This window comes from Schistocerca serialis, chromosome 5 (genome assembly GCF_023864345.2).
Source record: "Schistocerca serialis cubense isolate TAMUIC-IGC-003099 chromosome 5, iqSchSeri2.2, whole genome shotgun sequence".
NCBI classification, from domain to species: domain Eukaryota; kingdom Metazoa; phylum Arthropoda; class Insecta; order Orthoptera; family Acrididae; genus Schistocerca; species Schistocerca serialis.
Genome location: NC_064642.1, coordinates 328,600,410 through 328,613,224, shown reverse-complemented (window position 1 = coordinate 328,613,224; position 12,815 = coordinate 328,600,410). Strand labels below are relative to the sequence as shown.

Sequence of the window (12,815 nt, the reverse complement as noted above, 5' to 3'; positions counted from 1 at the left end):
TCCGCCTCCACCAATCCATCGGTCACCGAATCTGTTGTTGAGAAGCGTACGGACACTTCAACTGAAATGTGCAGGAGCTCCATCGTGCATGAACTACATGTTGTGTCGTACTTGTAGAGGCACATCTTCTAGCAGCACAGGTAGAGTATCCCGTATTAAATCATGATAACGTGCTCCATTGAGCGTAGGTGGAAAAAACTAAAATGAGCTCTAACATGGAAATTAAGCATTTCCGGACACATGTCCACATAACATCTTTTCTTTATTTGTGTGTGAGGAATGTTTCCTGAAAGTTTGGCCGTACCTTTTTGTAACACCTTGTATTTAATATATATGTAACAAAAGAGGAAATATAAAAATGTAAATGTTGGTTTGTTCAAAATCATTAATCTTCTAAATTTCTTGAGCAACTGCTTTGAAATTTTGAGAAAACATTGAATTCTAATAAGAGCATGTTTTTATGTATCTAATTCTTTAATATATCTACATTTTTAATAAAAAATATATAAGTCTGTTTATGTAACATGCAAAGGGAAAACATTGTTATAAAAATCTCAAAATGATTTACTTCTTCTTTACTAATTCCTTAATATATGCACATTTTTAATAAAAAATATATAAATATATTTATGTAGCATGCAAAGGGAAAACATTGTTATCAAAAATCTCAAAATGATTTACTTCACATATTTACACATTATAGTAATAATGTTTAGATACATATATACTATACACTTTTTAATATATAAATATACATGTAAAATAAACAATATTTAAATTTTATTATCAGACAGGAAAGCTGTAATTATAGCTTATTGGTTTATGATTGGAATATTACTAAAGAATCCAATGAATTTGCAATAACGATAACCAAAACTCAAGGTCAGAGAGTGGAGGAGGGGGGGGGGGGGGGGAGTATATGGGCAAAGGGGTGGGAGGAAATGGAAATAGAAAACTGGAAGGAGAAGATGGGCAGAGAGAAGGGGCAGGAGGAAATGGAGGGAGAGGGGTACGGAAAAGATGGACAGGAAAGGGGTAGCAGTCATGGAGTGAGAGAGGATAGAAAGGGGGCAGGAGGAGATGAAGAGAGGGTAGAGAAGGTGATGGGCAGAGGGGGGGAGAGGGGGGGGGGAAGGAGAAGGAACTGGACAAAGAATGGGAGTGGGAGACATAGACAAAGATGGGGGAGAGAAGGAGATTAGGATGTATATCCAATTCCTAAGCATATTAGAAATGTGTACTTTCTCTTTTCTTTCTTTTGCATTTAAGCAGACGGAGCCACAGAAAAGCATGGCCAGGTACAGGCAGCAATTTTACAGTTTTATTGAGCTAATTTTCCATTTGAGATAATTTTAAGTAAATTATAACAAAGCACATTTACAAAAGTAGGAAAATTAGTATGCCTGTTACTAAAAGTTATGGGCTACAGCTGTACAAATTAGGCTTAATGGAGTGGAAACAGAATCAGTATTTACCTCATAAATCTTCTGTTTCTCTCGATCTAGTGGTTCTTTCAGCTCAATAACTCCTGTTTTGTCATTAATGTGAAATGTTTTCCAACTTCCTGTTGGGTCTGGTTTTAACCGATAACGAACAGCTGCATTCAATCCGACATCATAGTCAACAGCTTCTACTTGAACAATACTACTACCAACAGTTGTGTTCTGAAAGTAGTTTAAAAAGTTAAAATAAAAATGGCATTTTTCATTGCTTATACATGTTTCATGTTCAAACTAAGATCGCATGAGGATGAACCAAAATTTTTTTGATTGACACTATATTCAGGGACTGACACAAGCAGCCCCCCCCCCCCCCCCCCCCCCCCATGAACCATGGACCTTGCCGTTGGTGGGGAGGCTTGCGTGCCTCAGCGATACAGATAGCCGTACCGTAGGTGCAACCACAACGGAGGGGTATCTGTTGAGAGGCCAGACAAACGTGTGGTTCCTGAAGAGGGGCAGCAGCCTTTTCAGTAGTTGCAAGGGCAACAGTCTGGATGATTGACTGATCTGGCCTTGTAACAATAACCAAAACGGCCTTGCTGTGCTGGTACTGCGAACGGCTGAAAGCAAGGGGAAACTACAGCCGTATATTGAGCAAGCAGTAAAGGAAACAAAAAAAAAATTCGGGGTAGGTATTAAAATTCATGGAGAAGAAATAAAAACTTTGAGGTTCGCCGATGACATTGTAATTCTGTCAGAGACAGCAAAGGACTTGGAAGAGCAGTTGAATGGAATGGACAGTGTCTTGAAAGGAGGATATAAGATGAACATCAACAAAAGCAAAACAAGGATAATGGAATGTAGTCTAATTAAGTCGGGTGATGCTGAGGGAATTAGATTAGGAAATGAGGCACTTAAAGTAGTAAAGGAGTTTTGCTATTTGGGGAGCAAAATAACTGATGATGGTCGAAGTAGAGAGGATATAAAATGTAGACTGGCAATGGCAAGGAAAGCGTTTCTGAAGAAGAGAAATCTGTTAACATCCAGTATTGATTTAAGTGTCAGGAAGTCATTTCTGAAAGTATTCGTATGGAGTGTAGCCATGTATGGAAGTGAAACATGGACGATAAATAGTTTGGACAAGAAGAGAATAGAAGCTTTCGAAATGTGGTGCTACAGAAGAATGCTGAAGATTAGATGGATAGATCACATAACTAATGAGGAGGTATTGAATAGGATTGGGGAGAAGAGAAGTTTGTGGCACAACTTGACCAGAAGAAGGGATCGGTTGGTAGGACATGTTCTGAGGCATCAAGGGATCACCAATTTAGTATTGGAGGGCAGCGTGGAGGGTAAAAATCGTAGAGGGAGACCAAGAGATGAATACACTAAGCAGATTCAGAAGGATGTAGGTTGCAGTAGGTACTGGGAGATGAAAAAGCTTGCACAGGATGGAGTAGCATGAAGAGCTGCATCAAAGCAGTCTCAGGACTGAAGACCACAACAACAACTATACTTTTGCAATCACCTCATAAAGCTGAATCCCTCATGTTCTAACTTGCTGGAAATCAGTAAATTGTGCCTAGTTTGGACTGATGTACTAAATTAATGATCAACAACATGTGGACTGGCCAACCTGGTTATGATATTTTGACAGATTTTCCATGTTTGTGTACCCAAGTACAAAACAGGTTCCCCATCTGTGACAACTTCAACACATATCTAATGTAGAGCATGGAATAAATAATTTGTAGAGATATGTCAGATCTATCTTTCTATGTCTCCTACACTTTCAGTCTGACACAGCAAAGTAGTATTTTTAATATGGATTTGAATGTCACTGCACTGTGTGTAGATTGCTTATGACCAAACAGAGAAAAGGTATAGCTGATAATGTTACTGAATGTCTCAATTAAGGAAAGGAGCCATACAACATTTACGTACAAGGCCAAAGCTGCCTCTTAGGAAGAGCAACCATAAAATCAAAAAGAATACAATATTTAAAAAGTGGACATAAATTTTTGAGAGGTTCTAATTCCCATTCAAGATCAGGAAAGGCTAGGTTATTATAATGAAATAAGGACAATCTGAGCCATTAACCTTTAAGAGGGAATTGACACATTGCTCAGTTCATTACTTTCTGTTGAATGGGAGGGGTCAGAAAGTTTACAGAGATGCACAAATGAGAGTAACAAGAATTTTGTTTATGAAGGGAATGGCAACAGAACGTTTTGTTTCAGAGGAAGTTGTCACCAACTGAATAATACTATTATTTGGGAATCTAAATAAATTTAATTCATCAGTGAATATGATGCAGATATGAATAAAAAATGAATGCTGCTTAAAAATAATATCCGTTTAAGAATTTTGTCTGTGTCATACAGTGTGTCTCACGAAAGATGTCCATGTCCGCAGGTCACGTGGCGCGCTTACCAGTTGCTACTGCTGTGTCTGTGCATAGTTCTTGGACACTAATACTTTGGACATGCCCCCTACACTGTGTGACTAAGGGTACTGGTGTATCCTTTTGACTTTTTTTGTCAAATTTAATCGCTTCAAATATTGTTACTAGACATCATTATTGCAACTGCTCCGAGTCCGGGGCTTTCCCTGCCCATGCATCACTGGGCCCAGTCCTCAGACAGAAACACCATGCACATGTCTTCTATACTGTGTTCGGGTGTTTTGTTTTGAGATTCCTGTCAAATTTCCATTTGATATGGTATACATGAAGGAGCAATAAGTACTTCTTGTATTGAACTATGCAAAAACAGAATAATATGTAGAATTCATGTGAAAATTGCCCAGTGTGCATGTCTCCAATGATTCGAAGATATTTCGAGAGACTAATCTGTGTTACACAAATGAAGGCCTAGAACACCTCGAGTTTTGACTGAAAATAAAGTAGGTGGGATAGGGGAGGCCTTGGAAAGAAGTCTGAGAAGATTTCTGTGCCATTTGGCACTTCAGATTGGTGTATCAAGAGCATCTGCTGACAGAGCTGTGTACAAACTGAAACTGAAACCATGCAGAATAAAGGTAGTGCTCAACTGAGGAACTCAGAAACTGTTGCTCAATGTTGTTATTGCAACTGACTGCTACAGTCTGCGCATGACAGGGAAGTTGTCCCTTAGATGCTTTATTTCCTCATGAAGCATGGCTGCATTTGTCAGGCTACATAAATTCTCAGAACAAGCAACGTTGGAGCTGTGAAAATCTTCATGAATTACATGATGTGAAAACAGGAGTTTGGTGTGCAATTTGTGCAAGACAAATTATTAGGCCAATCTTTTTCCATGAAACAATACATTCTGACAGGTATGTGAACAATATACTGTCCCCTTTTTCTCAAGAGCTAACACCTAGATGTAGGGTTATTTCATACAGGACAATGCAAGAAAACACATCCCCAATGCTTCTATGACAGCAATACAAAGTGTTTTTGATGATAGGATAGTTGACTGGCCTCCCAAAATTTGCCAAGTGTTTTCTAATGTGTATAGGAGACGTCAGGCTGCTCTAACCACAGAGGGACATCATTTTGAGCACCTACTGTAAATAAAGGTAAGCTTAAGTTAATCAGATGGCAATGTTGATGATGCTTAACTCAGGAAGCGTGCACACAGCTGACTGCTGGCAGGTTAGTATCTGAGAATTGGGCACAGCAGCAGCCGGCAGATGCATAGTTGGCAGCCACTGGCCATACCATGCAAGCCACAGACCCCTCCTGTGCGTCTTTCTTGAGACACTCTGTATTTGTTCAAGTTGGTTACATGCACTTTTATTTGCACTACCATACAATGTTAATATTTGAAACTGTGATTTTCTTTGTTATTAGCTTTGCAGTTTGAACTGACAGGAGTAGCTGGATGCATACAAAATATTTTGCAAGAATCATATCATTATGGTTAGCAGTTTTATTATGTGAAATGTTCATAAAACAATAAATAAATGAATTCTGTAAAGAATGATTAGCTGCATTGCTATTAGTTTAATAAATAACCTTTAAATGACAAGGAAACATGGCAGATGGCAAAAAGGAACAATTTTATCTACAATTGAACAATGGAAAGTCCAGTATGGAATAACAACAATATGCAAAGGACAGATTGCTACTCACTAAACAAAGGAGGTATTGAATTGTAGACAGGCACAATGAAAATATTCAGCTTTTGCCCAAAGTCTTTCAACCTTCTCTCTCTCTCTCTCTCTCTCTCTCTCTCTCCCTCTCACACACACACATAGACAAACACACATGGCCACTGTCATCTCCAGGCATAGCCCAAATGTGTCTGCAACTGCAATTATTGCTCACTGCTTTTTTTTTTTTTTTTTTTTTTTAAAAAAAAAAAAAACATTTTGGGTGAAAAGAAATATCAGGGTGTGGTAAAAATAGACCTTCAGAACTGTACATTAGACTGCAGCTCAAATCAAAATGTGTAGGCAACTTTTGTAGTTGTTTAACAGTTATGTGAACTATCACAGCACATTTCCTGGATCAAGGCAAAGATGCTGTTGCACACAGTATATGCATTCCTCTTCCAGTTTATCCAGAATTAGAAATTATGGGAGTGTTAGAGAACGACTTACCTACAGTTAAGGAGAGGTAATGTCAGTTTCAAGTTCTGGGTTATTCCATAAGGTCAACTGGAACACAGAGTGATTTGGCATGGTTGTGATAGCAGGCTGACAGAATTTTGGATTCAGATTCCCGGATGGTAAAAGGAAAACTTGTCCTACAAGATTAAGCAGGCACCTCATGGTAAAGTGAGGGATTTAAGTATAAAATTCACTGTGCAGTGTAGAAAAGTCAGAGAAGTGTGGTTACATGGTCACTAAGTCTTCCACGATGATTAGTTTGTCCTTGATGAAGAAAGTGCAGGCAGTCATTGGAGGCTTTAGATGATAACCATATTCATGTTGCCAGAAACAGCAAAACTTGTAAACACTGTGAAATCCTACACGTTAAACAATTTGACTGAAGTCCAGTCACCAAATGAATCAGCTCATACTCAGGGAAGTTTTTAAAGATGTACCACATTACCTGTGTGGTAGAAATTCAAGTTTGTCACCATCACCCTTTGTGAGTAACAATATCATTTTAGATTATTTGAAATGTTTGTTATTTTCCCAGTCTTAAAACATTTATTCTTACCACTTCACCTATTATTTTGCTTCTCATGGAACTGTTTTTCATATGACACTGCATTCTCTAGCCCAGTGATTGTAAATTAAGGTTTTTCCCCGGTACCCTAAGTTTCCAGCACCGACGTTTTGCAATAGTTTATGGTATACATGTTGTTCATTCAGGCGATATTGAATGTGTACAAAGAAGAGTAGCAAGAATGGTCATAGCTTTCTTTGACTCCTAGGAACGTGTCTCAGAGATACTGTGAAAAAAATTAAAATAAATAAAGAACTGAATGGCCAGTTGCTTGAAGATAGATGCAAACTATCCCATGACAGCTTACTTTCAAAGTTTCAAGAACCAAGTGAGGAATCTAGGAATATACTCAACTCCTACCTAACACTCCCACAGAGATTTCAAAGACAATATTACACTAATTGCAGCTTGCACAGAGACATTCAAGCAATCATTCTTCCTGCACCATACATGTGACTGAAATGAGAGGCCCTAATAAATAATCGTTGGAGAAGTAACCTCTGCCATGCATTTCACGGTGGTTTATAGGGATTAGATGTAAGTGTAGTTGACCCTAGCCTTCCAGACATTTGTGAATGTGAGCATGGAGGTGGCAGTTACTGTTCACACATGCAGTGTTTCATGCAATCTCTGTGTTCTTCAATAAGTCACCCACTGCCTTATGAAACTTTAGTGTATTTGGACAACCATATTTCCAATTTTTTCAATCATTTTAAGAATAGGTATCTCTATTGAACATATAGAGAGCCCGTCATCTTCAATCACTTTTTAACTTTAAATTAAATCATTTTAGTTAGAACAAATGTCTCAGTCCTAGTCACCTTTGATCTTAATACTGCACATGTACATTTTTGTTGCCAGAAATTGTTAAGTATCATAAGGATCTCACTTTTCCTGCTCATTAGAACAGACACTTACTCTACCTCTCCTTACCACATGTAAAAATATGTTTAAACTATGGTAGTAAACTGATAAATATTGTTGGAAGGATAAAACTTTGGTACTGCCAATAGCAAAGTTGTTCATGCCACTTAACTCAGACACTGACACCAATACTCAAGTGATCCTTATAAGTGAAATGTCTCAATTTTTGAATATTGTTATTTTAACTCCAGATCATAGGATGTATGTACAATTTAGTCGCATATTAGTACTACTTACCTCAGGTACTCTAACTGTTACATTCTGGGATGGATTCACAAACACTGGAGCATTGTCATTGAAATCAGTTACACAAATACTAATATTCATTACAGCAATATTTGGAGGTGTACCAAGATCTTTTGCTTGTATCCTTAAGCTATAATTTCCATACAATCCTTTCAGAGGTTTTAATGTTATTATTCTCCCTGTTAAAAAATCCAGATTCTCTATGGCAAATAAGCCTGTGAAAAGAAGAGATAATATTCATTTGTACCATTAATATTAATGTTTAAATATTAAATGTTGTTAGTATTTGCAACCATTATCAAATTTCATTTCATGGAAATAAATGAAGTATAAATAGACAGCAAATATCTACCTTTTGCATTTCCTGATGTAATAGAGAAATGAATTTTTCCATTTGGAGTGTCTGGGTCATCTGCATCAGACGCCTTTATTAATGTTACCACTTCATGGACTTCATGAAATTCTGTAATTATTATGCAGCCATAAACTGGCTCAAATATTGGTGATTCATCATTTACATCAATGACTGTAACCCTATAATAATAAAAAAGAACATATTAAAACATTGTAGAGGCTACTATTCAAATGAAACTGTAAAGTTCTGCATGGAAAACTAACAATGGGTGTAATAAACAAAATCACTCACTGTACAGTTGAGGGCTTGAATAGGTGACAGACACATAAAGAAGACAGAAAATATATTTCTGACTACAATGACATTATTCAGAGTCTGTTTACAAAAAAATACACATGTGTGGCTACATTAGGCGTATCTTGCTAAGGTAAAGTAGCCAGTGCATGTCATTTTTTACTTGTGAAGCAGGTGACTGTCCAAAACCTCAGAAATGTTCCCAACCTTTTTGATGTGCACACTCAGTGTCTCTAGTATACAACCAAACACACACACACACACACACACACACACACACACACACACACACGCACACACACACACACACATACACACACACACACACAAGAATAGTGCCCTTGTCTACATACAGAAACCAGCACATTTTCACAATTTTGTTAATAACCAAGTTACAGGAATCAATTTTTTAATGGAATTGTGGTTTCTTTTCAGAAGATTAGCGCATTTCTATGAGACAAAGTCAGTAATGTAACTCTTTTTTTAGATAAAAAGGGAAAATGTATTGAATATGGTGATTTTTGTGCTGTTGTTGCAGCCATTTGAAAAGAACAGCACCTGAATGTTTATGCCATTCTCCATGGAAATTACTACTAATGCAACTAAGACAAACAATATCTGATTTTTTGCCAGTTTCAACAGAGTTACATAAACTTTCAGGTGATGCGCCATTCAAATGGCCATAATAACCACATAAAAGTGCATATATTCAGTGCTGCTTTTCTGGGGGAACGCTGGGGGATGCGTACCCCTAAGCTTTTTTGTCGACAAAGTAATTTTTTTACGATATCATATTGCTATCTCTGAATGTGCGAAAGTTTTGGACTTGTCAAATTGACCTAACAATCCTGGAATAACATATGGTGAAACGAATATCAAAACTTTATCTTGTCATTTTGCTCTTCCAGAGAGAAAAATATGTAGAGGATTTCAGGAATATTTGATCGAGAAGAAAGTTCCAGCATCCCTCCTTCCTCTTCAGAATGCACTGAAATGTGTTCCTATATCAATGAGTAAATGTGAAGATGGGTTTTCCCAAATGAATCTGATCGTCTCGCCAAGAAGAGCTTCATTTTATCTTTCCACAGTCAGCAACCTGATGTTCATAAAGTTGGTTGGTCCTCCACTGATGTTGTTCCAGCCCATGGACCATGTACACTCTTGGTTCATGAAAGGAAACATCTTGCTACTGACAGCAAGAGTAAAGTAAGAAGGCATGAAGACTACAGCAGCCATGAACTGAAGTCAGATTGGAAACTGTTGAAATGCTATTAATGTAAGTTAAACTGTAGTTTTATAGTTAAATAAATTTTCAGCTGTATTAAAAATTGGGTCAGTTGAAGCACAGGATACCACCCATCATCTATGCCATTTTGGGAGCCAAACAAGGTTACAAAAGATTTTTGTAGTGTAGTTTCTATTGTTGTTGATGATAGGTGTGAACGGTTTTTGTTGTATTGTGTCTTTTAGTAGTGTTTTATAGTTAAAATATGTGTTCAGTAATATTTCCTTGTGCTTGTTTTGTATGTTGGAGGGTTGATTGGACTCACCTGTTTTCATTTGAGGTGTATTATAGGTCAACTGAACTGTACGATACCATTTTCTTTTATTGTCCAGGGGATGAGGGGAATCGCATGCTTCATTTGAGGTGATGTAAACTTAAGTGTTTGATACCACATTCTCTTGTATGTTTGGGTGTTTCTTGGTATCGCTTGCTTCATTTGAGCAGTAAAGTCAACTGAAGAGTCAGATACTTTTTTTTTTTTTTTTTTTTTTTTTTTTTTTTTTTTTTTTTTTTTTTTTTTTTTTTTTTTTAGTTCGGCTTGTTGATGTCGTCATGGCTAAAAGCAGAAGGGTGGTATCCCATGCTTCAGTTATAAGTAATTTTCTCTGCATTATATCCAATGTTGGAGTACCCTCAAACTTTGTTTTAGAAAAAAAAGAGTGCATATATTCAATGTATTTTTACTTTTTAATTTCTTGTTGGATCTATAAGAGAGTTTAACCAATGTCTTTTGTCTCATAGAAATCTGCTATGTTGGAAAAAATTAATTAGAAACATTTGTGACCTAATTTTTACACTGTAGGTACTGCTCAGACATATGAAAGAGTTTTATTAGTAGAATTATACAAAGCTCCCATTGAATTAAGAAAAAAGAAAAGAAAAAATAGGCCTGTATATTCATCTTGGTGATTAATACTGAGTGTTGAAGTGCAGTGGTTAACATACCAGACTCAAATTCGGGAGGTCAATGTTTCAAACCCATGTCTGGCCATCCTGATTTAGGTTTCTTGTGATTTCCCTAAATCACTTAAGGAAAATGCCAGGAAGGTTCCTTGAAAAGGGCACAGCCACTTTCCTTCTCCATCCTTTCCTAATACAAGCTTGTGCTCCATCTGTAATGATCTCATTGTCGACAGGATGTTAAACACTAATCTCCTCCTCCTCAGTGATAATGAAGTTGCAAAACTACTCAATTTGCCAAATAACCATAAATCAGAAAGGCACCATTCCAGAAATATTGCCATAAAATGGTAGCCAGTCAATGATGGTGTGCAAGTAATTGCCTGTGAAGAGCAGGCCACTAAAATTTTTGAGGATACAACAACCTTTTGCAATATGTCACGCATTTTCAAAACAGTGAACCAATCTTTTCTTTGAGAATGACAGCTTTGTAGTACAGGTCACAGAAATTTTAAGCATTTTCTGTAAAAATATTTGAGTAAAGAAGAGTGGTAAAAAACATTCACTTTCTGCTTTCTTTTTCATCAGTCATTGTTTACAGTTATTGATCTATTTGTCAGAATAAAAGTTGACTCATATTCTTAGATTAGCAAAAAGTGCCTTTAGTTTTCGCTATCAAAAACAATGTACATTACAGTGCTTTGTATCTGTTAATTTACTGCAGTGTAATGTCTATTGTGTGACTTACCATCTTAACAAATTAATAGCATTATGATATTACTAATATAGTTGATTTTATAGTCAAGCGTTACTAGTAAACACCACATAAAAACTGTGTGTCAAGAAACCAGCAATTGATAGGAGTTTAAAGGTATGACTCTTCAGCTTAAATTATTACCCTGAGCTAATCTGAACAGTAACAACACTCAGAGATAAGGAATATGCACCTATACAGTGGTAATATATCATTTACACAAACAGTGTAAGGAATACTTGATTGTTTTGGAGCACATGACTACTTTCATTATAGATGAAGCATGGTACACAGCAATAGTATGCATATGTTCTGCAGTTAAATTTTACCAGAATACTTTTGCAGTTGCACAGCATGTTGTTATCAATGGAGAGACGTCTACAGACGTTAAAGTAACCTCTGGCGTGCCACAGGGGAGTGTTATGGGACCATTGCTTTTCACAATATATATAAATGACTTAGTAGATAGTGTCGGAAGTTCCATGCGGCTTTTCGCGGATGATGCTGTAGTATACAGAGAAGTTGCATCATTAGAAAATTGTAGCGAAATACAGGAAGATCTGCAGCGGATAGGCACTTGGTGCAGGGAGTGGCAACTAACCCTTAACATAGACAAATGTAATGTATTGCGAATACATAGAAAGAAGGATCCTTTATTGTATGATTATATGATAGCGGAACAAACACTGGTAGCAGTTACTTCTGTAAAATATCTGGGAGTATGCGTACGGAACGATTTGAAGTGGAATGATCATATAAAACTAATTGTTGGTAAGGCGGGTACCAGGTTGAGATTCATTGGGAGAGTGCTTAGAAAATGTAGTCCATCAACAAAGGAGGTGGCTTACAAAACACTCGTTCGACCTATACTTGAGTATTGCTCATCAGTGTGGGATCCGTACCAGGTCGGGTTGACGGAGGAGATAGAGAAGATCCAAAGAAGAGCGGCGCGTTTCGTCACTGGGTTATTTGGTAACCGTGATAGCGTTACGGAGATGTTTAATAAACTCAAGTGGCAGACTCTGCAAGAGAGGCGCTCTGCATCGCGGTGTAGCTTGCTCGCCAGGTTTCGAGAGGGTGCGTTTCTGTATGAGGTATCGAATATATTGCTTCCCCCTACTTATACCTCCCGAGGAGATCACGAATGTAAAATTAGAGAGATTAGAGCGCGCACGGAGGCTTTCAGACAGTCGTTCTTCCCGCGAACCATACGCGACTGGAACAGGAAAGGGAGGTAATGACAGTGGCACGTAAAGTGCCCTCCGCCACACACCGTTGGGTGGCTTGCGGAGTATCAATGTAGATGTAGATGTAGATGTTTTACAGCCTCAAGCTGCAAGACTGTTTCTCGTAACTGTTTTTAATGAATAAACCATTTACAAATGCTAATCTCTAACAAACTTGATAGGTGTTGTACATGAGAAAAATATACAATATGAAAGTGTTTTTAC

At 37.4% G+C, this 12,815-nt stretch overlaps 1 protein-coding gene across 1 annotated transcript in view; it reads right to left on the bottom strand.

Annotated features, from left to right (window-relative positions):
* The window catches only part of LOC126481269 (cadherin-23), a 505,796-nt gene that overhangs the window by 99,960 nt on the left and 393,021 nt on the right, over positions 1–12,815 (bottom strand). The window contains exons 22-24 of the mRNA XM_050104895.1: positions 8,129–8,310; positions 7,768–7,991; positions 1,476–1,664 (exon numbers count right to left, since the gene is read on the bottom strand). Of these exons, the coding sequence (XP_049960852.1) occupies positions 1,476–1,664; positions 7,768–7,991; positions 8,129–8,310 (595 nt within the window). The remainder of the gene's footprint in view (positions 1–1,475; positions 1,665–7,767; positions 7,992–8,128; positions 8,311–12,815) is intronic.